This window comes from Amblyomma maculatum, chromosome 1 (genome assembly GCF_055883805.1).
Source record: "Amblyomma maculatum isolate TAMU_Amacu chromosome 1, ASM5588380v1, whole genome shotgun sequence".
Taxonomy (NCBI): domain Eukaryota; kingdom Metazoa; phylum Arthropoda; class Arachnida; order Ixodida; family Ixodidae; genus Amblyomma; species Amblyomma maculatum.
Window position 1 is genome coordinate 141,840,212 of NC_139344.1, and position 27,757 is coordinate 141,867,968.

At 45.0% G+C, this 27,757-nt stretch overlaps 1 protein-coding gene across 1 annotated transcript; it reads left to right on the plus strand.

Moving 5' to 3' along the window:
* Nucleotides 1-27,624, plus strand: mRpL39 (mitochondrial ribosomal protein L39). The gene is made up of 10 exons (XM_084589138.1): nt 1-194; nt 579-788; nt 3,848-3,987; nt 4,146-4,245; nt 9,183-9,244; nt 10,319-10,431; nt 19,706-19,853; nt 26,275-26,346; nt 26,493-26,540; nt 27,189-27,624. The coding sequence occupies exons 1-10, from the start codon at nt 128-130 to the stop codon at nt 27,369-27,371; spliced, it is 1,143 nt and encodes a 380-aa protein (XP_084445264.1). The 5' UTR covers nt 1-127; the 3' UTR covers nt 27,372-27,624.
* Nucleotides 27,625-27,757: the final 133 nt, after the last annotated feature.

Genomic DNA, 27,757 nt, shown 5'->3' on the forward strand with positions numbered 1-27,757 from the left:
CATCGTTTCCCATGTCCCCATGCCTGCTTGGGCCATTGGGCGCTTAGTAGTTTTTCGCATCATAGCGATGTGCCTTGACTGTCTGGTGTAAGCGTTCTTACGCAAAGCTTATGCAAAAGTAGTGACGATGTCGATCAATTCGTCAAACCGCGTGCTCTTCCTTCTGAGAGGGGCGTGTTCAAGGCACAGATACTGTGAGTATCAAATAATCAACTAGAGCAGTTGTTTCTGGTGTTGCGCTGTTTCATCTGCACGTGCTACGCTCACGTTTCGACAAACATCGAGCGACAACACTGCAGTCGTTATGTAGTTTGACCAGAGCTTCCTTCGGACTCCTTCCGGAGCCTAAACTAACCTTTTATTGCTGTGAATACTTCGAGTATCTTGTACCTAAGCCGTATGAGTTCATTGAACCGGATTATGAGGTGCATGCTTTCGGAATGTAGCCAACGTTTATTAGTACGAGTTTGATGTTGCCTTCATTCTTGTCTTGTTGAACGATTCGATCGGTGCTGCATGTCCGAAAGTGATCAATAAAATTTATCACCTGTTTGCCTTGTTTCTTTGGTTCATAACAGTCTGCTCCTCATCGGTGGCCACCAGCGAGTCACGCTTGACGAATGAAGCTGTCAGAAAGAAGCGAGATGCACTGTTCACTGCCGAAAAAGAACGCCAGGCAGCTCTGATTACGCGCGTGGAAAAAATTGAAGTGCGATACTTGGGGCCAATGGAAGATTGTACTCTCATTATGAATAAGGGAATTTCTACACCGCACGACTGTGCTAGACGTAAGTACTTAAGTGGCCACTGGCCGCTGCAGAGTATTTGTGAGCATCACTTGATGTAGATATAGCCTGACGCTTGACAGAAGCTTATAATACAAAGCTGAATACGAGGTATGATAAAAATGAGTATGGCAGTACAAGCACTCTGATAATTTATTTATTTTTTTTTTTTTTTTTGCTAGTTGTGTTTGTCTCATGCTACTTCAAGGTGTTGCGTGCTGGTTCTCTCAGTACAGTTACATGCATAGATACTATGTAAGGCAAGTTGCTCCTGGCCTTTATACTGCACTCGTGTGAGGGCTGTAGGATATGCAGGAGTTGCTGCAGTGGTTAAAAGCTGAAGAAAGAATATGTCAAGTTACACGTGAACATCACACACATTAAAATTTCTTTTTCCTTTTCTTCTAGTTCGTTTGCATCTAGGTTTCACATAGAGATTTTGTTTTGAAGGCCGTATCATAATGTAATGCATCTCACATTTCCATAAAATACCAAGCAGGTGCCCTAAAATTTGAAGGTAATCACAAAATATTGAGATGGGCACTTAGGACGATCTTTGAAATCTAGAACTGGCATGTGGTGGAGTGGGCCCTTGATCCAGCAGCTGATTATGACTTTAAGACTGCACAGGGGAGGGAAGGTACCGCGTAAGCACACAAAATGTCAAACGCAGAATTTAAAGTTTATTAGATGACATGAAAAAAAAAGTATGCATGGCTAATTTTATAACATAATTCCTAGAACTTTTTCAAGTCCAAGCAAAATGTGAAGTTCAAACACGTGTCGATAAGGGCACCACGATTGTTGGGTGCAGATGGTGATTACCACTTGGAATTAATGGAGAACCGTGTTCTCTCTGCCGCTCAGCAAGTGGTAAGGCTTCTGCCCTTGGACGATTCCTTGTCATGCCTTCTGGTATTGCTGCCCAGGCTTTGCACACAAAGTTCAGGGCATCTCGCCATGACGACCTCCAGAATTCCCTTTGTTTGTCCTCTCATGGGACCTCATGAACACCTCCCACTACCATCTGAAAGCAATCCTTGAAAGGTTGATTACAATAAGCATCCGCTGGTTGGAGGAGTTTGGAGTACGCATTGTTGGTGTTGAATGCCTTGGCAACATTCACCACTGCTTTAGTCTTGTAGATTGGTGCCTGATCGATAAGAAGATGCCTAATATCATAGACGTCGGTGCCTCGAACTGCCCTCAGCTATTTCAAACACTGCTCTAGCCTATGTTTAACCATCCCTTTTTGATGACATAAGAGGAGTGCTGTCTGCATGAAGAGAGAGGGCTCGATTGGTAACTGACACACTTTTGCCTTGATGCATATATCCAGAGACATCAGAAAACACGGCAAAATATTCACAGATGATCAGTGAGATTGTAAAATATACGTGCGAGCATTGGTTTGCTGCAGCATGTTGCATGATTATGGTATCACCTGTGTAATGAATTGAGAAAGACAGCAATGCTCATTTCTGAATCATTTATTGTGCGGTGGCAAAATTTTGTTAGATGATTTCGACTATATGAGATGTCTAGTAACTGTCGGCTCGTTTTTTAGGTGAACATTTCTAGCTGAGTGAGAGCATCATAACTTTGTGGTCAGAGAAATGGACACTTACTACCACCTGCCAGAGGCATGGTTATAATTTTTCGAGGCTGCAAAGCTTCAAACGGCAGGTGCATAGGTCTCAGTGCAATTAATTCCCATTTCACCCTTCCACATGAAAGGACCTACCTCAGTTGATAGCTCCTACAAATCAACAATGCGATCTCATCTCATGACGTCACACAACCCGCCAATCAGTCACACGCCTGACGTCTTGTATGAGCGAAAGGTAAATGAGCATTGGTGTGCCAGTGCACCTCTGACCAATCAGTGTCTGGCCATGCCACCTGGCAACTGCCACCTGTGAGAGGCATACTCGTAATGTTTTGAGACTGTGAGGCCTAAAGAGAAGTGCAAGGGTTGCAGTGTTTGTCATCTGCCACCTGCCAGAGGTATGCTTGAGATTTCTGACATGGGGATGCTAACATTCACATGAAAAGCCTGTCAGAGGCACGGTCGTAATTTTTCGAGGCTGTGAGGTTTCAAATAGCCAAACCCAACTGAATTTTTCCAGCATAAGGATGTTAACGCTTTCACATAAAAAAAAAGTCAGAGGTATGAAAAGGCAAGATGGAGTACCCGGAATGTGCAGCTGCAAAAAAATCTCGCATCAGAATCCTTCCAATCGGTTTTGTCGAGACCCTGAAGGCTGGCAGTTTATGCCCAGAAGCTCGCTCGCCAAAAAGCCACGGTGGATAGAGCGTGTGTTTCCAGTGTATGTGCTGTTGCTTTCTCTGCCTACATTATTTGTCCTGCTTACTATAGAGTAATTGAACCATACCTCCCCTCCTCAACCTTCCTCTGTGATAAATGCTGCGAAGGTACTGAGCAGTGCACTTACTGATACTGAGTGGGCACCGGATATGTCTTTGCCATGCTTTTGAACTTCTCTTGCACTTGGACATAATAACACAGGTGCTTGCTTGGTTCAAACTGGGAAGAAAAAGGGGGTATGGGGAGTGCACTTTTTCAAGCATGGGTAGGTGCTGGGTATTTTACACTAGTATTTGCTTGGTTTGTATCTGTAGTGTATACTAGGGAAAAGCGCTCTTGTCTGCAAGCTAAGCTGTTGGAGGAGCAGGTTGATCTGTTGAAATGCTCTGGTGCCTGCATTTTTTGGAAGGGATAAAAAAATACACAAGTGAGTGGCAAGGTTTCTCGTTTTGATTTGTTAAATGGTGATACCAATCCACTTCGCCTGTTGAAGCTGTGATTCATTTCCCCTGGCTTGCAGGCGGTGTTAGTTCCATACAGGTCATGCCAGGGGCAGATGCACATGGTTAGCTTTTAGACAGGCATTGAAATGCAGATGGTTGCTTGTTCTGGCAAACACTGCATGGCCACAAGTAGTGTGCTACATTTGGGTGTTTCAGTAGAATTGCCTATGCTGCTGCACATGTTTTGTCCACATATTAAGTACTTCTTTTTTTGTTCTTGGACCTGGCAGACATTCATGAGAGCCTGGTGCAGAGAGCAGCCATTGCAGAGGTTGATGGAGAGCCATGGGATATGAGCAGACCGCTTGTGCAGGACTGCCAGCTCAGACTAAATTTCTACAAGGACCCAAATCCTTACTTTGCTAATAAGGTATGCTGCTCATTGCTTTTTTTCTTTGTCGGTTTCTCCTTTCTTTTTTTCTGTTGTAGTGCCTGTATTATTTGTGCATCTAGCCACCAGCTCAAGGTGGCCATTGATGAGCATGCTAGGGTTCTAGTTTCATTAGTAGGGCATTTTCTTGATTCCAGGCTTTCTGGCGAACAGGCAGTTTTCTTCTTGGCTACATCGTAGAGAGGGCTTTCAAGGACCAGTTTTATGTGCAGCTGCACAGTTGGCCACAGCCTCAAGGTTTGTATGTGAATGTATTGATTAATGTGAAGAAAGTGAACTTGTGTGATCGTGTTAAATTTTCGAGGAAGGCTCTAATACATGCATCTGTCTTGATCAGTTATCTTACGATTGTTTTCTCAAAGTGTTGTCTGGGCACAGCATGGCTTGTGGAATTTCTAAGAATTGGGGTGTGTCTCTTTTGAATGCAGGAAAAGCTTGTTCTAAGAAACTGAAAATAGTCTCTTTTTAACCTTAAAGGATTGTATAACTGCCTCATGGAGAGAATTGTGATGTTTCATTTCATTGATTGCTTTTTTGCCGCACATTTTAGGATTCACTGTATTACTAGAGAAACTGATACCTATTTAATACAGTAGACTGATTGCATTGCAGAAACTCAGCACCCTGAAAGCAGATTGGCAAATATCTATAATTATCCCTTTTGATCTAATTTTGTATCAAAATTTTCGCTCAGTTAATTGCAGGTGAAGTAAGAAATAATGAAACATTATTACAATGTTACTTCAGGATTGATAGCAAGATCTTAATGCGATGCACAGTACACTGTGGACATTATCTTATATATCATCTAAAAAGGCCACACCCCCAACTTAGTGGCTGGCAATTTGACAAACAATAAATGGCAGCTGTAAAGACTGTTCCATGCGTTCATAATTTTGGCCACCTAATGCGTTCCGATAGGAGCTGGTAGACGATACCTGCCAGAAACAATTGTTGCAGCCATGAGCATATTGTCCCACGCTCCATACTTTGCCTGGAACTGCTAAAACAGTGTCTCAGGGATGCTAAACTCACCTCATGCACTTAGCGTTTTAGAAAGGACAAACCTTTATGCTGTGCAAAAATTCGGGTGCAGGACACGTTGCGTGCATCATGAAATGCAAAGAGACACTGGCCACATGCCACCTGGCTCAGCTTCCAGTAGAGTAGGTACTTGTAGTACGCCGTTTGTCCGATGTCACTAGGCCTAACATGCTTTGCATCTGGTCACATATAATCACAAAATGTCTAACTTACTTATTAATTTCTCGACTACTGTTCCCAAGGATGCAGGATCGAGTCCCGGCCTCGGCGACCGCTTTTTGAAGGAGGCGAAAAGCAAGGCGCCCGTGTGCTGCGCGATGCCAGTGCACGTTATAGAACCCCAGGTGGTCGAAATTTCCGGAGTCCACCGCTATGGTGTCTCTCATAGCCTGAGTCGCTTTGGGACGTTAAACCCCACAAACCAAACCAAATCTAGTTATTAATTTACCTCTAAAAAATAACCTCGCATCAAAATGAACATATTAAAAGACATGGTTACAAGAGACACTCAGTTATAAGAGACACTTAAAAATGGTCTGGTTGGCTTTCCTGTGTGTGCCATGTTAACACTGCAACATACAAGAGACATGTTTGCAAGAGACGCTCTGTTACTAAGGACAACTTTTTCAGGTCCCTAAAGTAATTTTCACTATTTATAAGCGACACAATTAACCCAGGTACACTCATGCAATGCAACTAACTCGTACTAACTCGTATGTGCGACAGCTAGGTTCCCTTAAATAAATTCTGTTCCATATCAGTGTCCTGTTTTGTTGCAATATGTCAGGAACTAAGAAGGAGTGCCTCCTCTTTACTGAGGAGTCAAGATGTCCCTGTTGTTTCAGTCACACAGGAATGTGATGACGGCGGCTGAAACAATAAAGACATTTTGACTTCCCAGTCAAAAGGAGGCACTTCTTGGTTCTTGACATATTGCAACAAAACAAGACACTGATATAGAACAGAATTTAGATAAGGGAATCTAAACTGTCACATGTACGAGCAAATGGGAATTTTAGGTTACAAGAGACACCTTTTTGGGTTCCCTTGAGTGTCTCTTGTAACGAGATTTAACTGTACCATGATTCAGGGCCAGCCTTACCACATTCAGCGCCCTGTGCAAACCTCTGTCAAGTCACCCCTGCCCCACGGCTGTAAAACTCTATCTTTCTTTATATAGTATTTCCTTTTCTCAATTGAATCTTTTTGTTCTTTTCAGGGTATTGTCTAATTTTAAAACAAAATTGTTTTTGACAGTTCATTAATACAAACTGTGTATTTCAGTGACTGAATCTTAAAGGGAGCTCGTGAACCGATAGCACCAGCCAGAGGTTGTAACTGTGACGCCGCCCTTGGTTTCGGTGGCTTACAGACAGCTAACATTACAAACCGATGTTAAGGTTTAAAAACTTAAACCTTAATAGCAGGGGCTTAGCAGTGAAAATAAGCTTAGTTGCAATGCCAGACAACTTCAGTTATTCGTCACGAAGCTTGCGTGCACAGACGAAGTGCAAATATTGCCTACCCGATTTAAACCTTTATAAAAAAACCAGCCAATGCTGCAGTCATGAATAGAATGGACACCAAAGTGACATGCTATAGGTATTTAAAAAAAAAAAATAATAATAATAATAAAATTAGCACTAAGATCTTTGTAATGAAGGGATTGATAAAATCTCCATTTAAGTAACAAGCACTCACATGGAGCTAGCTGTTTACTTATCCAGCCAGTTGGTTGTAGCCGTTATATTGTTCCCAAGCCCGTAAATTAGCATACTGGCAACAAACACGTGCGTGCACAAACACATACACAATACAGTAGATTCCCTTTGTAATAAGTAAAGTCACTGAGATTGCCAAACATCTTTGCTATATCAGTGGTTGGTGATATCCTGAAGATGCTGTCTGGTAATCAGTTGCCTACTTTCTGAACAAGTCTTGTTGCTTAATGAAAAAAAAAAAAACTCTAAGATACCTTTCATCTCTCTTTTCATCTTTTCGTGCTAATTTTTCAGTTATGGGATTTTTGTTTTTATCTTGTGGAAATGCCTCTTAAGCATGCGGGCAGCATATCTATAAATAAAACCGATGATTTCATGTGAAAACCAAAGTCTTGCATAAACGCGGCGTCATCTTCCACTGTTTCTCTCATTTAAGAGGCAAAAAGATAAGAATTGTGCGCGGCAGTCAAGCGCTGCAAAACTGCACACGCCCTGCCTCCACTTTTTGTCACCGCTGCCTCGTGCTTGGGGCTGCGCAGTGCTGCGAATGTTTAGCTGTTTCTTCCCTTCCCTATTTTTCGCTGCACTATTACTTGCTGTTACTTTCTGAATGGTCTGTACCGCCTTCTTTCCATGTTTGTAGGCAGCGTTTTTTCTTTTTCTTGCGTGCTGCATGCTTTACCTTGTGGCTCCAAAGTTGTCTGCTCCTGAGTGCTGCTAAGCATGGCGGTAAATCTACTTAAAAAAAAGAAAGGTGTTTCTGTTTTATAAGAAAAAAAATTGCCTCAATGTAATGCGTGTGCGGCGATGTCGTTTTGTGGGAAGTCGTCGCCCCAGCCAGACACACTTTACTGTAACTGATATTTACCAAAAATGTATTTACTATAAAGGGAAAAAAATTACAGTCATCAGTGGAATATGAACTGGGACTTCAGTTTCACTTTACTATACCCGAGTTTTTACTACATTCGTGTTTACTATAGCGAAGTTTTACTGTAGTAGGCACTGCAGCATAATTCAGTTTGTACCCAAGCATTTTTACCGCCATGCTGTGCGTTAGCCTTCCAGCACCTGTGATATTGTGAGCCAAGGTGGGAGGCATCAGAGGGAAAAAAATATCTACTTCCATTCAGTGAACTCATCAGTCTGTGCATCTTTATAATGCACTAGGTACAATAAACACAAGAAATTTGAGGTGCTCTTTAATGAAAAAGTGTGGCTGTAATCTTCACGAAAAGAGCAAGATAGTGATTTGTGCTCAGCAGTTGAAAAAAAAAAAAAAAAAAAGAAAACCGAGCCTTTTTGGAAAGGGAAGCCCATGGGGGGGGGGTCAGTGCTTGTTGACTCGGCCATGTCATGTGGCCTTGCGACATCATTCAACTCGCTGACCAGCCAGTACCTGGCTATGTCACCAGCCAACTACCACCTGCCAGAAGCATGCTCGTGATTTTTCATTTGCTTCGCCAACACTGGTGCCAACTTTTCTACAGAATGGGGCCTGTGACGCTATGGAGTTTATTGTACAAGCAAATAGCACTGCACAGCTCTCTCTGCTCTAAAACTAGGACCAGCAGTAAAAATGTAACCGCCAGTAAAGCTGGTAAGCAAACAATTTGTAGGAACAGGAAAGGCACTCAAAATAGACAAAATAGACAATGACAGTGATACGTTGCTGATACACATATCGGCCCTGACGGATTTTATTTCAAACGCTTCTGTGATCTCTCTTTCGGTTTTATTATCAGAATGCGAAATAACAGCGGTTTTTTCAAATTGAGGCTTACATTTGCAGTGCTGGCAATGCGTAGCCAGCTTCCCTGGATGCGCGATTGATTTGCAATTGCGATGATTGTTTCCTCATGTTTCCTCGTTGCTTATGTTTGTTTGATGACGATCACGTTTTGTGTATAAAATGACTTCCGTTTCATCCATTAAAACCAGTTGTTAGTTCGCGCTCCGTGGTGTTTGTCTTTTCTGTCGTTCAATGTGTTAGCGCGATGAAACCAACATAAAAACGAGCTCTCCGATGCGTCAACTTTCGCGGAACCGTGCCGTTTCCGTGCAGCAAGAGCGCATGGCGTCGCCTTGATGTAAACAAGGAGCACTGATCACCTGACTCCGGAAACCATCTGGACTAGCATGGTACGGCGCAAAGAATAAAACCAAAATCAAAACTGAAAGAAGGGTTCCTCTATTTCCCACTGGATAATGCCACTTTTCAAGGAGCGCTTCGAAAGCAGGAAAATTCGAATCATGAAACCATTGATAGTGGGCTATCGAATAGGCGAGGACAAGGAAATGTTAACCTAGGCATGTCTGGGGGAAGTTATCGCTGTGCTGCGTCTTTTCAGAAAGGTCAACTGTATTGTCTGAACATATGTAAGTAACTACTTTTGTTTTCATGTGCAGTACGATCTGGAAGCTTTGTGTACAATGTGGACCTTGGTATTGAAAATTGGGAGCCACGTCAGGTAAGCCAGTTATTTTTTTTATGAACTAAATTTGAGGTTTTTTTTAAAACTAGCCTGTTTGCCTCTCTAGTTTGCCTTTTTCCTTTTGTTAAGAATTTTCTTTCTGTGCTAGTCTGCTGTTTGTGGCTGCTGGATTTTGCTAGCTTGGGAAAAACATTTGCATCATTCACAACACGCATTCATTGATGTGCTGCCCAGTGGGTGGCTGGGAATTCATTCAGCTGCATTAAATGACAAGCCACTAGTATTTGAGCAAGATTGTGTGATCTGTTTTGTTTGAGTCAAATATTTGTTGCAGTGCTATCTAATAATCGAGTGTTTTATTTGCCACTTTCAGAGAGCCTTGCTGGGTCTCTTTATAATTGGAGTGCACTGCTTTGGTGAAAGAGTTAATGCCATGGCATGAAAACTGACCTTGGTGTGGCATTGGCTATAGGTCTGTTGGATAAATAATCTGAGTCATATGTTTGCATCAGGGTGATTTTGCACAGTTAGGCATTGAACGCTGATATTTTGGTGTGCTACCGAGTTGTTCACTGTAAGTTTGTTTTATTGTTAGCTTTGCATTTAACGTTTTACTCAGTTCATTTTCTTCCATGCCATGCAAGCTCCCACTTCAAGTTGTTGTTCATTAAATATATGCTAGCTGTCCCAGTTAGCTCAATTGGTAGAGCGAAAGACCCCTTGAGATGTGCTCCCAGGTCCAAACCTCACACCAAAACAGATTTTTATTCAAGTGCAAAATTTTATGGAAGCTAGATGGTAATGAGCAATCACTCTCTTATTAGCTTTGTATTTTCTTGGTGCCTTTTGGTTCACAACACTTGAAATGCACTTGCACACCTCTATTAATTGTGCAGGAAAGATAGTTTGTGTTATGTGCTGCGTTTCGTGCACACTAACTTCCGTGCCTCGTGCTTTTTTTTCTTATTACTATTATTTTATTTTTTTGCTGCATGTCTGGGTTAAAATGATCTTGTTTCTGACTGTTAATATGATTCACAAGGGAAGTATTGGATTATGTGTGGTATCAGCTACTTGGATGGTGTTTGAAAAAGGCACGTCGCTTTGCAGGACGAGTTGGATGTGCTCTCTGGGATGGGTAGGCGGCTTGCAACCAAGCCCCATCATTTTGAACGGCTGGAAGTGGACGCTTCAGTAGCTCTTCAATTGTTTGAAGATAACAAGTGAGTGGTCCTTTTGTCACATCACTTACTCTCCTTCTCTTGATGCTGCCTCTTAGATGTTAGTGATGGCTTTGCATTATGTACTCATGTTAGCATGTCTGTAATATGCGTAATGGTGAAGTAGCACTTACGCAGAGTTGAGTGCTAGGCAAATTGCATCTATGGTCGCATTGTGTGTTGCAGCCAGTTATCGTTCTTAGCTCTAGTGGAACGTACCGCATGGGCAAAATTATGCACACCTCAAATAGTTTTTGGCTGCTATTGTCTTATTTTTTACTAAATTATTGAGTGCTAAGTTGAGGGGTGCTGCCCTTACTTCAGAGTGCACAGCAATTTTTGTGGAAGTCTTTTTTGAGGACTGCAATAGCTTCATTCACTGTGAGTGTGCTAGCACTGTTGATCGCTAAGGGGGTCATTGTGTGCCAAATGCAGCAACGTTTGTGCTTGACTCGCTCCTATCACTGGCTTTTTATTGAACTGTCGAAAGCAATTTCTCTTTATTGCCTTTTGGCTATGTATCGTTGAAGATTTTAATTTCTCAATGTTTGCTGTTCTTTCATTATTGAGCGCACAGAACTATCTAGAGCACTAGTTTGTGGCATAACTTGTACCGGGGCTGTGGTGCTGAACTATAAAAATTATTACACGAGAGTGTATTGGGCTCGTGCCGAAAAGCCGTCGCCGAATATTCGGGGAAAAATTTGGCATCATTCATAACGTGCTAGAAAAAATACACACAGGATTTTTTATCAAAATTATGACACAACTGTTGTGCAGAATTCAGGGTGGTGTCATACCATTTCACTTCTCATTTAGCATCCATCTGCGAGTCATGTTGGAGGCTAGTTTGTGGTAGGGATTTGAACCAACCACATACCATTTGTCGGGGACTATCGGCCACTGACCAGGGCTACACCACACGGCAAGTGGTCGTGTCAAGAGACATGCCTGCGGGTGGGGCGAAAGACACACTGGGATTGGGAGGCAGGGAAAACGACTGTGGGTGTATCGTTCTTCTGTTGCTTGCCGACCACACCCGAATAAATGGTTTTTGTGAACTCTGTGTCATCGCATGTGTAATTACACTCTGCTACCACATGGCGGCAGTAGTGAGCAAGTAGTCTAGTGCCAAGGGAGGACAGCGGGCAGCCTGTTGCTGCGAAAAGCGGCTATACACCAATGCGGTAGCACATTAACCTCAACTACGCCATGACTGATGACGCTGTGCCCCAAGCTCGCGCCAATGGCAACGCTCTGGGGGGCCTAGACAGACTGGCATGCTTGCAAGATGACATCGTGTCTGGAAGAACAGTTGAAGAGCATGAAGCAAGTCCTAACAAAGTGCTGAGTTGGCTTGTGAGGGCAGGTGTCATGCTCAACGTCAACAAAAGTGAATTTAGGTAAAAAGAGGTCAAGTTTCTGAGACACCATCATTTCCGCAGAAAGTGTCAGGGCCGACCCAAACGAAGTAGAGGCCATTATGCAGGTAGATGCACCAAGGGACATGTCTGAAGTCAGGTCATTCCTTGGATCAGCAAATCATCTGACAAAGTTCCTCCCAGGTCTGGCCGACATGACCAAACCATATAGAGACCTCATGCGTGCAGATGCCAAGTGGTACTGGGGCCCAGCACAACAGCAAAGCTTTGAAGGTGTGAAGAAGGCGCTAAGTGCAACACCAGTTCTTGTGCACTACGAAACAAGCAGGTCACACATGCTGTCAATAGATGCATCGTCCTGCGGTGTAGGTGCAGTTCTGCTGCAGTAGTCCGAAGGCTGCTGCCAGTCGCATATGCATTACGTTCGATGTCGGAAATGAAACAGAAGCATGCACAAATTGAGAAGGAAGCGTTAGCTATCACTTGGGCATGTGAACACTATCGTAAGTACCTTCTTGAGTCATCATTTCACATTGAAACAGATCAAAAGCCCCTGGTTCCCCTGCTGACAACCAAGCGCTTGGATGAACTGAGTCAGAGACTCGGCACTTCCGCATGCGTCTTCTTGAATATGATTATACAATTTTTCACACGCCAGGGTGCAAGCTGTTCACAGCTGACCTGTTGTTTCGAAAGCCGCAACAGAGCCCGGGTAAAAATGACGAGACCTCGAGAGCGCATGGGGAAGAGATTGAAGCCCTAACCCTGGAGCAGCTGCCAGCATCACATCAGATGCTAGACAAAATCAAGATAAGCATCCAAGCGTACCCTACACTAAACACAGTGAAGATTCTATGCACTACAGCATGGCCTTCGATACATAGTCTAGCACCAGGCCTCAAGCGTTGCGCAGACGTGGCAAGTGAACTTTCACTAGTTGAAGGCCTACTTTTTAAAGGTGACAGACTTGTTACCACCAGCCTCATGCTAGAAGCACTAAAAAGACTTCATGAAGGTCGCATGGGCACAAATCGCTGTCATGCAAGAGCAAGGCAATCTGTATGATGGCCCGGCATTGGAAAAGAGATAGAAAATTATGGGCTGAAATGCCTGGTGTGCCAAGAATACAGAAAGTCTCCCACTGAACCTCTTCTCCAGACACCACTACCTTTGTATTCGTGGGATACCATCGGCGTTGATCTGTTTTCACTGGAAGGGAAAGATTACATCGTAGTTGTAGACTACTATTCAAGATTCTTTGAGGTCGAGAAACTAAATGTACAACTACAAGAGACGTCATCCGTGTTCTGGAAGCAGTCATGGCATGTTTTGGAATACCGAGAACAGTTCGCACGGACAGTGGTCCGCAGTTTACCTCATTCGAGTTCAAGGAACTGATGAAACGATGGGCCTCAGACCACATAACCTAAAGTTCGTACTACGCCCAAAGTAACAGCATGGCTGAACGCTCAGTACAGACAGTCAAGCAGCTTCTGAAGAAATCTCCAAACATAAATATGGCACTGCTGTCCCACAGAGCCACACCAGCAACGGAAGGCTCCTTGCCAACAGAACTTCAAATGAGACTCTGCATCAACATTACTAGGTAACTGTGCCATCCGCCACTAAAATCTTTATGCTGAAGTGGGATGACAGTGAGTTCTGAAGCAAGAACAAAGCATACAAATCCCAGGTTTGCTGCACCTATAATGTGCAGCATAGGGCACAGAATCGGGAACGCATCCCGCCGAAGACAGCCGTGTGAATACTGAGTGGAGCAGTATTCTACGGGACCATAACACAAGCGGCTATCAACCCAGGTCGTATCTTGTACAGACATCGACAGAGCTTACAAGGCACATAGGCAAGCACGTGCAACCCGTGACAGCCACAAGAAGCAGATGCCAGTGCCGACCTCTGAGCCACCTGGACCTGCAGCTTGCCTTTTTGAAGAAAGGGAGGTTTCATGTAATATCCGCCACCAACCAGGGCTACACCACGTGGCAAGTAGTTGGGTCAAGGGACATGCGCTTGGGTGGGGTGAAAGACACACTGAGACTGAGCGGCAGGGCAGGGAAAACAACCGTTTGTCTATGTGTATCGCTCTTTTGTCGCCAGCTGACCGCGCCGGAATAAATACAGTCGAACCTGGTTATATCGAACCCGGATATATTGAATTTTAGTTATATCGAACTCGCGGAATATCCCCTTGAAAATCCCATGTAAAAGTCAATTTCACCAGTCGTTCGATATATCGAACTCCGCACCATGCACTGGAAAGTGGGCCTTCCCCAAAGACTATCGCATCACCCTTGGCCGTTTGCCTCGTGATGCTTTCAAGTCACGCACGGAAGGAGTGAGGGGACAGTTCGGAGACGGCTGCTCGCCCATTCCCCAAAGGCGCGCCTCTGCAGTTATCGTTTCCCGCGCGCCAGCACATGACGTTTGCAAGCCCTGTGCGTGGGTGTGCCCATTCTTTTGCCGAGCTATCTCTCTCCTTCAGCACGCGCTACGCATGCGCCAAGCCAGCTCAGCCCGTTTTCAGACAGACGTGGCTCTCTCTCTTTTTTTTTTTTTGCGAGAGTCATCCATTGTTATCGGTGCGCTGTACGCGCGGCGTAGCGTAAGATATGGCAGCTGTGGATGTTAAGAAGCGGCGAGGCTTTTATTATTATTTTTTTAAATTATTATTATTATTATTTTTTTTTTGTTTGGCAGGAGTCGTTTATCCTTGCATGTATGAATCAACGTAAGCACATGGTCAGCTGCTGCGATCATGATGCCCGCTCCAAGCGCGGCGTGATAGATCGAACCAGGCTTGTGCAATCAAGCCATCACGGGCACTCTGCCAAGTTCGCTTCCCGTCACCGCAGGAGCTATCAAAAGATAAACGCGCCTTGACGTTATCGCTGCGCAGCATCTTGGCACGCTGCCAAGAAATGAGCTGTGGGTGAGAGGACCGAAACGAAGTGACGCGCGCCATCTACATGCAAGCGAAAACGCTCGCGATTTCTGATTTCTGCCGCGGCGACACAGAAACCTTGGTTCAAAGTTTGAAAATTTTCGCTCTGTCGCTGCCGCATCGTCGCTGAGATCGCTCAATCGCTTGCATGTGAGCGAGCTGGCCTTAACGTTTTTTTTTTTTTTTTAAATTCTCGAGTGCAAAAGTGGAGGGTGGGTATATTATGCAAGTGGGTTGATTACGCGACAAATACGGTATTGTTTTTTCGCATCGTAAGTGCCGTCACAAGCTGATATCTGTATATCGAATTATTGATACAGTAGACTCCCGTTAATATGAACTCGCTTAAGATGAACCCTTGGTTAAGATGAACAGTGGAGGTCGTTTATTTGGTTCCCCATAGAGTCGATGCAAAAAACATCCGCTTAAGATGAACACTTTGCAATCGCTAATCGGTTAAGATGAATTTTCATGGCCGGCCGCACCCCACCCGCGCAGCTTACTCGACCGTCCGAGCAGCGCTTCAGCGGAAAGAAAAAAAAAAAAAAGCTTTTCAGTGCCACGACCATCCGTGCCACCGACGCACGCAGACCCAAGCACGTCGGCATCGGAAATGCGATTCTACGAAGGCGGAAGAGTGCCGCTGCTCGTCCTCTCCTACCGTTCCCCCGCTCACTCCTTTTGTCCCCGCAGTAGGAGTAGGTTCGCGTTTCGCGTCGCGCCGGCTGTCTTGGTACGACCTCGGGCAAGTACGAAACAGAGCGCAGAGAGGAAGAGAGAGAGAGAAAAAAAAAAAGCATGTGTGGCCCGGCCAGCAAAACTAGCGAAACACGGGAAAAAAAACGGTGAGAAGAAAAAGCAGCCAATGACGTTTCCCAATGGTGATCACGTGATAGTGTCGTCATGCCAGTGCTACCGAGCTCCGCGCCTTTGCTGACCGCCAACGACGCCTACTACGCAGTGCACAGATCCATTGTTCGTGGCGGGTGTGCGCGTCGTGTCCCGCAATTTTCTACCAGGCTGTACGCTGTCACCTCGTGGTGAGCGCTGTTTGTTTTCGTGCGCGCTGTGTTCGCCGTGTTGCTACTATGGCTAGTCGGCCAACTACTCGAAAAAAGCCGCTTGAGCTTCGTGAGAAGGCCGAAGTTTTGACTGAAGTTCGCGCCGGCCGGCTTTCAAAGACTGAAATAGCGCGCAAGTTCGGCATCACGAAAAGTACCGTGAGCGGTATCGTGAACGACGAAGTGCGGATTACCAGTGCTTTGGAAGATGGTGAGTTTGCGCCGAAGTGGAAGAGGATGCGCGCAGCTATGCACAAAGACCTTGAAGACGTTCTGCTTGCCTGGGTGAAGAGAGCATGCAGTGCGAATTTGCCAGCGAATGGAGTGCTACTAAAAGCTAAGGCGGAAGAAGTTGCCCTGCGACTGAATGTCGAGTTTGCGTGCAGCGATGGGTGGCTCGACCGTTTTCGGAAAAGGCATGGACTGGCCTTTCGTTGTGTTGTCGGCGAGGCCGCTGCAGTGGATGAAGCGGTCTGTAGCGATTGGAGGCAGAACAAGATGAATGAACTCATGGACGAATATGACCCTCAAGACATATACATTGTGGACGAAACTGCGCTTTTCTACCAGGTACTCCCAAATAAAACGCTCGCATTTGCTGGTGATGACTGCGTGGCGGGCAAACGGAGCAAGCTTCGAGTAACGGTCCTGTGAGTGTGAGTGTGAGGGCACTGAAGGGTATCTTCAAAAGTTAAGCGAGATGTCTGCTTTTGTAGCAGGCCGTCGATTTTCATGACAGACACAAAAATAAATAACAGACTGGGTAACAGTCAACAATGCCTGATGCCTTACTACTGCAAAGTGTAGTAGACAATCATTAGTCCAATAAATGCTTGTATTGCAGTTTATTTTCCTGAAAGGCCATTTTATTCATTTGTTCTTATATACGAGGTATTTGGACACACTCTGCATGCTCAAACATCATTTTTGGAAGCACTCCTGATTAGACGAACTTCTGATAAGACAAACAATTTTCGTGGTCCCTTGGAGTTCGTCTTAAAGGAGTCTACTGTATATCGAACTACAGTAAAAGCTCGTTAATCCGGATCTCAAGGGACCGGAAAAAATGTCCGAGTTAACCGAATTCCGGATTATCGAATGGACCATGAAAATAACAAGAAAAATGTGCGGCGCATAAACATACCTTTATTGCATGAAAAACTGCGTTATTTTTGTTTGCCTAGTCGCCGGAATTTGCGCGAGAACGATTTTCTTCAACCCCATCAGGTGGTGGTGCGCACGCTCACTGTCGCGACACTCTACACAAAATTCTTCTAGTACAGCGAGGGCCTCCGCGGCCTCCTGCATGGTGCGACGTCGTGACGGCGGGTCGCGATCGTCTTCATCGGAATGATTTTCGTCCCCGTCGAGCACTTCCGATAATATGTCATCGTCAGCCAGTAGGCCAGCAACGGCAGCATCATCGTCTATTGCTACGTAGTCGGCAAGCTGGACACCACTAGGTAGGAGAAATTCAAAGCGCCTGTCATCCACCTCTTCGTTGTCCATATTTTCAGTGGGCTCCGGGGTATGCTCAACGTCACAGTCATCAGGGCGGACAAACCCGCTGTGCCTGAAGGAGTTGGCTATGACCTCGGCCGGCGTGTTGTTCCAAACTTGCACTAAAATGTGAATTGCACTGAGGAGGTTTAGGTCATATTCTCGCCCTGCCTTCTTGCACAGCAGCATCCGTTCTAGCACATGCTTCCTGTATCTGCATTTTACGTGCTGAATTATGCCCTGATCCAGCGGTTGCAGTGCAGCCGTCGTGTTCGGAGGAAGGAATACGAGCTCGATGCACTCCAGCCCTGTCATTCGGGTGTGCGCGCTGCAGTTGTCCACCACAAGTAAAACCTTGCGCTTGTTAGCGGAGAAGCGGCGGTTGAGCTGCCGCAGCCAAGCTTGAAAAATATCCGAGGTCATCCAGGCTTTTCTATTGGCTCGATACTCCACAGGCAAACGGGGAATGTTCTTAAAACACCTTAGATTTTTTGCCTTCCCGATGACAAGTAGTGGCAGGCGCTCCGTGCCTGACATATTTGAAGCGAGAAGCACAGTGACCCTTTCCTTGCTCCTCTTCCCTCCAACGCACGGGTCACCCTTAAAGGTGATCGTTTTGCCCGGCAAGGCTTTGAAAAACAGTGCCGTTTCGTCGGCATTGAAGACGTCGGCAGGTTCGTAACGAGCCAGGTACTGGAGAAGCTCGGTACTCTTCCAGTCAGCAACGCGGCGTTCATCCACCGCTGCCTTTTCCCCACACACGTTTCTAAAGACTAGTCCGTGCCTTTCTTTGAAGCGGGCGAACCATCCTTCAGACGCACTGAAAGATTCTATGTTCATTTTCTGTGCGTACCTGTCAGCTTGCTGACAGATCAGCGGGCCACTCAAAGGAAGCTGTCCGTCACGCATATCTGTAATCCACCGTAGCAGTGCTTCTTCCACTTTCGGGTGCGCAGCCGTCCTTAGCCTTTTTCTCTTCCCGGTGAATTTGCCGCTGTCAAATGCTTCGAAAATTTTTTCTTTGTTTTTCACGTAGTCGCTTAGCGTGCTTCTCTTGACGCCATACTTTTTCATTACCTCTTGCCGAGAAATGCCTTCGTTCGGCTCCTTCAATATCTTTACTTTTCTTTCTAAATCATTTGCTGGCTGCTGTGGTCGTTTCGCTGGGGTGGCGGTCGCCATCACTGTGAAGAACGACGGCGATGGCACAACGCACAAGCACAGTCGACGAACGCAACGTGCACCCACAACAAAGAATGAAGCAGCGTAGGGCACTGTATCGTAGGCGTAGCACACGTGGCGTTGAGCAGCTGAACAAACCATCCCGTCGTCCTTGCAGCTTTCAGTAGATGCTGGATGGTCCGGTGGCCCAAAGCCCCAAACCCATGCATCGGGTGGTGGCTGGCGCCACCTAGCCACTGCTCGCTCATTCACTATCATCATCGTCATTCTCAAGCTCCTCATGCAGCTTTTGTTCGGTTTCGGTTTCTCCAACTCTCCTGCAGTCTCCTGCCATGCCGTCGGTTACGGCAAGGAGTGTGTGCCTCCGAACCGCTGAGTATCGTGCGGCTCACTGGAAGTTGTGATAGCCTTCAGGAGTTGTCCGAGTTAACCGGTGCGCGGCTAAATGCCTCCGAGCTAACGAGCATTTCACACCATTGAACTATACACAGTTTTGCCGGGACCGCGCTGCGAGTCCGAGTTAACCGAATTTCCGAGTTAACGAGATCCGGATAAACGAGGTTTTACTGTATTTCGCGATCCCCTTCGAGTTCGATATATCCGGGTTCGACTGTAGTTGTTGTGAACTCTGTGTCATCGCATGTGTAATAACACTCTGCTATGACACCATTAATTGTAAGCGTAGGGGTTCACAGATAAGTGAGACAGATATTGCTTCCTTTGACCCAAAACCAACTTAAACAAAACATATTTAAAGATTTGCGGCATGAAAATGCAGTGTTAACGGCGCTATCGCCTCTACTCGAGGTGCAGATTGAGCGTCCCCCAATTTTTTTTTCTCAAACGAACAAGGCCTTGAAATTAATTTCTAAATGAAATCACAATCAAACAGCCTTCCAGGGATATATTAAAGGAAATTTTTACAGTTCAGTAAAAAGGCTCAAACTCTGCTGCGTATGGCCTGGGTGATCTGCTTCACTTTTCAGGTGTAAACAAGCGGAATGCGGTAGGGAGCTTGCTTCAGTTTGCTTGCAACCAGGTTTCTAAGTTTTATGGCGCGAGAAAACACTATAATGTAATAATCTTCTATGAATCAGGTTGTTTGTGGTGCTACTTACTATACTTATTTGATAAGGAATGATGTGCAAAGGTTCGTTTTAATGCATGTGGGTTTTTCTTTTGTGCTGAAGGTACAAGGCAGAGCAGATTCCTCGAATAGCAGCCGCATCACCTAGTGGCAACACAGTGACGCTGTATCGTTTGCTGGACCATGTGGACATCAGCTCAGGACCAATGATTGGTTCTCTAGATCACATGGGCCGTTTCAAGGTTGTTTCTGTAAGTTCTATGTAAGCTTCTATGTAACTCTGTGTAAGTTCTATGTAACTCTGCAGACTCTATGTAGTAATTATGTACTCCTGCAGTCAGCAGTACTTGGAATGCTGCATCAGCAAAAAAAAAAAAAAAAAAAAGTTTTTATCATTTCCTTTTTATCACCCTAACGTTGAGGATGTGCATTATACTCTGCAGTGTTAAAATAATCTCAACTGTCAGATACAAAGAAGTTGTTTATTTATAAAAAGCATGCTCCATAAACTTATGATGGTCGGTGTACGTAGCAAACTTGCAGCTTTTTCTGGAAGGATTCCTGAAGCTAGCTGTGAGATCTTTTTTCAGGTTAGTTCAGCACTCTTCATACCACAGTTCGGGTGCTTTTCCACACTTAACAAACGCAGTGAATATTTCTGTAAACATCTTGGCGGCATGTCCTTAGGCATGGTGATTCAAACAGATCTAAGCTTCTAGCATCATGTTAAAAAAAAGTTCCGTTGACTTCTCAAATGCTTGGTTCTACAAGTCATGATTTGTGTTTCAGTGTTAAAATTTTCAAACGATTGTAGTTCATTGTACTAAATTTTGTACGTTCCTGTAGCATATCTGCCAGCCCTCCCAATTTGCCCGGCAGACTCCCAGTTTTTGACTGAGCTTACCAATTGCACGACTGCTGTCCTTCGTCTCTCTGTTGAAAAGTTGCCTCTGCCTGTGCAAGAATGGTTTTTGCGAATCCGGCACCGCATAATTTGTAGTTGCATCGTAATTGCCAGCATCACCATCAGCGCCGCACTAGCACCATCGAAACCGTGACCTGGGGAGCCAGTCTAAGCTAAATCAAGCCAGAGTAGCTGTGGCTTGTTGCGTTTTACATTTGCTTTCGCTATAGAGGTGAGAAAGAGTTTTTAGTTTCATGAGCGGTGCGACGTAGAGGAAATACTTAGCGGTACAGTCGCCAGATGGCGCCACACCTAGCTGGCGTTTGGCCTGCACAAACTTCCTGTGAGCGGCGCAGCCAGATGAGCTCATATATCTTTCGGTCATAATGAAATTTTTCATTCGTTTTCCCTGTCTTGTCGCAATGGCTGCTTAGTTACACAGGTGGCTGAAGCGTTTCGTTGTGTTGTGAAAGCGCCGGTGAAGGTGAAATATTTGATAAGTATGTGGTACTACCATCAGCTTGCGTGTGGTTGGCGCGCGCCGTGTTTTTTGTTAGGATCAGTTAGGGCTATTTCCTTACTAAGTTTGCTATTGTCGGTTCACTGGCATACAAAATGTCAAAGGGTTCCAGAGTATCTTTTAGAATCAGCCAGTTTATGCAGAGTTTCACGTATGTGGTTTCATGTGTAGCGGTGTAGAAGTGCACTCTAGCAGAACACTCCAGTAAGCATGAATGCAAGTGCATGGTGCAGGCTGATGGCCACTGACAAATACGGTGAAAGGCCCAATCATAGTGATGTGCCTCTACTTTACAAAATGCGTAACGGCTTGAAAAGTGCATTTATGTTTATTCTGGCACCCTATGTCATATTTTGCCTAACATTCGGCAGGTTTCTGTATTTCTCATTAACTGTTTTTGTAGGAACAGAGCCTGGTTGGGAATAAATCTTTAATTGGGTTGTGATTGACGCCTATATCTGCTGCGCTGCTTCATGTACAGGGTCGTCCACTTCTAACTATAACACGGTCACTGCTTTCAAAGCAACAATGTGTCCAATGCAGGCGCATGCCAAAGCAGAGCGACACAAGCTGGAGTAGAAATGCTACTCCAATTGCTCTATTCTGCTCCAAACTGCTTTGCCTGCTCCATCCTGCTCCGAAATACAATATTGCTCCAAAACTGCTCCAAACTGGCTGCCTTGATTTTCTGCCATCAAATTTAGCAGAACTCGGGAACAATGTCACAGTGCCAAGGGTAAAGATTGTGGTTTCTACGTGGGCATAGGCCACCAACCACCGTGGGTTCGAGCGTCGCGCGAGCCGAAGCCCCGATCAGCCGTCACCACGCGCACACTGAAACACCGCAGCGCGCACTGAACCTCCACAGGGAGGAGAGCACTTCGCTGCAAGGACACAAGCCTCCAAGTTCACACAGGAGACGTTTATTGAAACGCCATCCTCCAGTGGCACGCACATATACACACACACATACACATATATACAAACGCACATACACACATACGCAGTCACCGTGTCCCGGAGCGTGCGAGGAGCAAGGCTCCACTGCGCGCACGCAGTGACAATGAATGCGCGCCGCCAGCACGCAAGGGCGTGCTGCGATCTCTCTCTCGCAGTGACCGGAGGGTTCCTTTGAGAGAGAGTGGGCAACCACCGCAAGGTACGCCTGTCGCGGATCGTTGGATCACGATCGACAGGCTCGAGCTTCGCTCTTAGGTACGACCCGGAGCAGACGAACTCGAGTACACACTGGTCTGCGCAGACAAAGGCCGGCAGACAAGAACAGTAGCGTACGCACCTTGCGATGTCTCGGAGGGGTCTCTCCCTGGGCTCCGCTCGGACCGTCGCACGAGCGCGGCTGTCGAAGCGGTGCCGTGTTCCCGCCAAAAGGCGCCAATGAGAACAGCCACTGGGACGCCAGGGCGGAGCTGTGGCCCGAACGACAGTGACAAGTCGTCCGAGCCCCTCTCCGCCGCCTCAGGCGGGAGAACGGGAACGGGGAGAACAACTGGGAAGCGGGCGGCGGCCGCGCAAAGGGCAGCCGCAGCAAGCCCGAATCCCACAAGATATAACACATCTTGCACTGGGCTTAATACAAATGAAATTTTTGCAAGGGAAGGAAGCATGGAGCATAATAAATATTTGTTCGCAAGTAAATTTAGTATAAGCCACAGGTGATTAGAAAGTTAATTGCAAAAGAAATGCACTATACATGTGACGTAGCACCTCCTTCCAGCCTTTTGAATCACCATTGGAGAGAGAGAGAGAGTAGCAAAAGAAGCAAATAGCGTAAACTACCACGAGCCGTTAGGAAACTTGTCCAGCTGCGAAAAATACACAAGCCTTTATACTGCTTTTACTATGAAAGCAAGCCAATACTTCAACATTGAGCTCCTTTGTCCCTGAGAAGCATGTCAGGCCTACGTCAGACAAAGTCATACTTGAAGCGTTATGGTTTGGAATGCCAAAACTGTCAGTCATTAGGAAGCTACTCAAGAGTGCAGGAAAGGCATATGGCCTACTGCCAAGATATTAAAAATGAGCCCCAGCATTGCTCAAGCAAAGACTGATAAATTATTGGCAGGAGGCAGTGAAGTAAAGCTGAATGATGATATTGATGAAAGGCATACCTTGCCTTGCCTTCACGACCTTGCCGTCTGGACCTGGCCTTCTTTCACAATATATATACCCTTCAATGCCATTTGTCTATGTCCCAAAGCTGCTCCAAAATGCTTGAACCGCTTCCACCCCTGCAGACCTCCTCCCTGTTTACAAACAAACAAGGCGATCGAGGTGGCACTGCAGTGATCTGCGATTCTACAGTCTGCAAAAAGTATGAGAGTGGCACTGGCGCCAAGCTTATCAAGCCGAGTTATTTTGGTCTGAAGGTGCCTTTTTGGCAGACCAAATAACCAATTGTCAGGAATTTATCCGATAAGGTCAGACATAGGATCAAAAAGGATCATGTAATACCCCGTATTGGGGGCTTTGAACTGTATTCTAAATAAAATAGGTAGATATGCACAAGATGTTGAGTGGAAATGTCATGCCCATTCTCCAGATTAGTATCACTGCTCAAGCACATCTAAGTGGTAGACTCAACATTTGAATCCATCAAGTCAAAATAAGTAAATGCATTAGGTCAGACTAGGTGTTCAGTTCTGAAGTGCACCAGCAAGTGTTCTGTTTGCTGGTGGTCTGTTCCAAGTGGTTGCTAAGGTCAGCCTGTGTTATATATATATCTTTACATGCTTTGGCCGTTTGTCTTGTCAGAGATGAGTGTGAAGTTGAACGTGCATAAAAAGGAATCAGATTGTAGATTTTGTAGTTCAGAAAACAAAGACTGCAATTATCAGTGGCATTTGACCTTAGCAACGTGCTCCAAAACTTGTTTTGTTGCTCCAATGCTGCTCCAAAATGCTCGAGCCTGCTTCCACCCCTGCACAAGTACAGAGGAGCCTGGAGGTCGTGTTTCGCATGGCCTGCCATTAAGCTTTATCGCGTAGCCAGGTCATACACCATGCTGCTTTGAAAACCGTGACTGTTTTATAGCTAGGAGTGGACGAGGCTGTACGGGGGAGCATGCCTGACAAATTAAAAATAAATAAATAAATAAACGAAACAAAGCACAATGCTTCTATTTGCTACATATGCGAGCCAAAGCGGCCTGGCAGTGTAGGGGTACCGATAGAAGTGCTTCTGATCCAGTACAACCCAGAATAGACCGTATACTGACTCTGGCCTCGTGAAATAACTTTCTTCCCCCTTTTCCTTTCACAGCGGTCTAGTTTCTTTCCCCCAAACAAAAGGCTTTTAACCAATCAAATCAAAGTTGTTGAACGAGCCTTGTTGCAGTCGAAGAAAGTAGTAAATGTATCTTCAAGCTGCGCTCGTAGCTCCTCAATTGAGTTTTATGGTTTTTAGTTAGGTGTGACGGTGCTATATTTTCGGCATATGCTTATTCCATTGATTCACCTGAATGCTAAAGCAGCAGGGTGTATGCACTCATCACGTGACGCTAAATTAAGAAGTAAATTACCAACCACATTTTTTTTTTTGCTTGCTTGCTTTTAGTTCATTGCCGTGCTGAAACTCCCACAGGCGCCATGCTTGAAATTAGCACGAGTGCAGAAACTCAAGTTATGTCCTTTCTCTGCGGCATCGCATTTCACGTGTGGTTACCATTCAATCAGTTCTTCGTACCTGTCGCACTGGCACAAAAGGACAGTTATCATGCTCGCTACTGAGCAAAAAAAAAAAATATATATATATATATATATAGAATTTGCGTGTCCTTTCTTTACGAGCATAACTAAGAGAAATGTGGAGTGCTAAATATCTTTGCTGTTAGTTTAGCCATCGTATCGCATGGCTGCAGGAAGGGGCAACTTGCACAAACCACATACATGAGAACGAGGTGCACGCAATAAAAACACCGGCGAGTGGATTATATACTGCACTTCGCACCTGTAGGTGCCCCTTATTCGAAGTGTGTTGCGTTGCATTAACATCAAGCGCGAATAATTACTTCATAAACTCGTTTATATATAATTTATCTCTCAGAAATACAAGCCGCATCAGCGACAGCCTCACACGTATGTCAGCTCCTAATCGCCTCGTTCATAAGCTGGTCTGCAGAAGAGCAGCTCGCCAGCCACCTGCAGCGCCACCACATGATGGGTCCAGACTGGTTTCAGGAAAGCCCTTTGAAAATGCACCCGCTCACAACTCTAGAAATACCTTCTAGCCTCTGTACTGTCGCAGCTGCTTGTGTGTATGTTAGGGTTAGCTAGGCCGTCTGTTTTTGGTGCAGAGTGTAAAGTTGGAATTCTCTTCTGCTTGAATTTGTGGCTATCTAAGCCCAAGATATGTTTTCAAAACTTTTTGCAGTTGTATACTTCTCGAGTTTCCGTGCTTTGTGACATCGACAAAAAGCGAACCTTTTTTGATTTTGCGCAATGTGCGGATGTGACGTCAGGATGTCTCGCGATGGGGATTGGGATTACAAACTGAAACTCAAACTGAATTTTGTTCATCAAACTTACCAGTGCACAACATCTGCTACTGGTGAAGGGCCGTCTGGACCATGCTTTGATCAAATCTACTCTGAAAATCTGCACTGCACGGCCCCTGTGGAATGACTCATTGGACACTGCCTGAAATTCAGGATGAATCTTCTCCCCCATTTTCACGGAAAAAATCTCCAGATTTTTTGCCTTTTCAGAAAAGGTTGGCAGGAAATTAAGAACTCGTATTTCACTTTAAAAGGACTAATTTCTTTCATAAGGTTAATATCTCTCGATACAGCTTCATCTGCAATCTGCTTCACCAGTACTAGTGGCCCCATGCATAACAGTATTGTGAAAGTTTGATGAGTATTACGAGCTTCTCATTTTCCCTACATTTGTTTTGGTGATTACTGAGTCTTGTCACATGTGAGGGCACTAAAATTTTGCAAATAGAATAGCCCGGTTAAAGCAAAGTCGTTGGAAATCAGGAGATTACTTCGCTATATTGGCTGTTGTAAATGGGGTGTTAGCATTTATCTTCTCTCTTGAACCATGATTGCTGCAGCCAGGAGTTAAAACATTCTGTTGTTTTGGTGAAAAACTCTTTTTTATGTCATTGATGGTGTCAGGAACAAGGATCAAACAATCAGTCTGCTGGCTATGTACGAGCTTTATTTTTTTTTTTTTTTTTTTAATATGGCTGTTCAATTGCTGCTCAACTTTGTTTTGCTTTTTTCCAGGTTTATGCCATGGACACATCTGTAGGGCTTCTGTATAGATTCCAAGGCCTGGCCATACCAAGTTCATTTTCTGTAAGCATGCTGGATTTACTTCCTGTCATTGTGAAGTTTTTTTTTTTTTTGTCTCCTCTTTCTCTTACCTGCCGTGCATGTCTGTCTGTTGAATAGTGTCAAGAATGACCCACATGAGCTGATTTACTGTCTTCACTTGTTTGCAGATCAGTGAATTTGCATACAGTGTTTGCTGTGAACGTGCCCAAAGGATGGTAAGTCGTGTTAGCTAAGTTATAGTAGATATATTTCTCAATGGCCTAAACATTCAAGCTGTGTTCTTATTGTGTGGCTGGGAATGTAGCGTTTTTTCTGAAGGAAAGAAATATAGTATTAAGTTCTTGTTTTGTAAATTTTTTATTTCATAGCAGTGTTTTGTTCAGAGAAGCCATGAAAGAGTTTATTATGTAATTCACCTCAAGCTCACTTTCAGGAAAACCATGGTATTTTTTTTAGTGCTTTTGGGGACTGCCCGAAACACACTAGCTTTCCATTCTAGTGCGCTCTGGTGAAAATGAATGAACATGTTGGTGACCCTGAAAAGGTTCATTGAATTTAGAAAATTCCTGAGGTGGTGCCCCGTGTCTGCATTCTATTTTTTGCATGCATGTCAAATTGGAAGGGATGGCAGCCAAGACACATGTGGTTTGCAGCACCTTTCGAAAGCCATTGCTATTCCTTGAGACTGAAAAAGAAAAGAAAACTCTTAACCTAGGTGCCTGGAAGCATTTTTGTTTTCTTTTCTTTCTCCTGTGATGCCTAAAAGTGCACAATACTGTTGAGAAGGCACAATGGGCAGGTGGCCAAGGCAGGTTGCCATTTTTGTTACTGAACTGATTATGTTAATTTCTTTTCGCCCACAGAATTACACTGGTCTTCCACGCACTGAATCTGAGGCAGACGAGGAGCCAAGTGAAGACAATGTGCACTTTCAAGACATGAGCGCTGAAGATGAGCAGGTTAAAAGTGAGACAGTCACGAGTAATGGTGTAACAGCTACCACCAAGGACTCTGCATCCACAGCGTCACAGCGTAATTCTACATAAGAAATATGGAACAATTCAGTTGCTTTGTTACGTGAGAGAAACACCATTGAATGCATGTGTCATAGCTCTGTGGACTCTAGAATATGCTATGCCGTTTTAAAGCCCCTAGTGCATTTTCATGGTTGGCTGCTATTGCTGCTCTGTGCTGCATCAGCTTTCACAACTTGACTGGATTAGTTATGGCTGGCCGATATTAGTTGGCCTGCACATCCCTGCACTCTTATTTCACTGTTATAAAAGACGTACTGTTTTACCACTTGCCTCATTCTATTTCCTTGGGATAAAATATTGTCTTTTATCTTATCACCCAACATAGTTGGATGACCAGTCAAGCTCATGCAGTGAATAAGAAATCCCTTTTTCTTACTTTTTAATGCTGAAATCAA

Excerpts from the sequence above, each read along its gene's own strand:
- mRpL39 (XM_084589138.1), top strand. The coding sequence starts at position 128 with ATGTCGATCAATTCGTCAAACCGCGTGCTCTTCCTTCTGAGAGGGGCG. Across the intron at positions 789-3,847 it reads ACCGCACGACTGTGCTAGAC|ACATTCATGAGAGCCTGGTG; the intron begins GTAAGTACTTAA and ends TGGACCTGGCAG. Across the intron at positions 10,432-19,705 it reads CAATTGTTTGAAGATAACAA|GTACAAGGCAGAGCAGATTC; the intron begins GTGAGTGGTCCT and ends TTTGTGCTGAAG.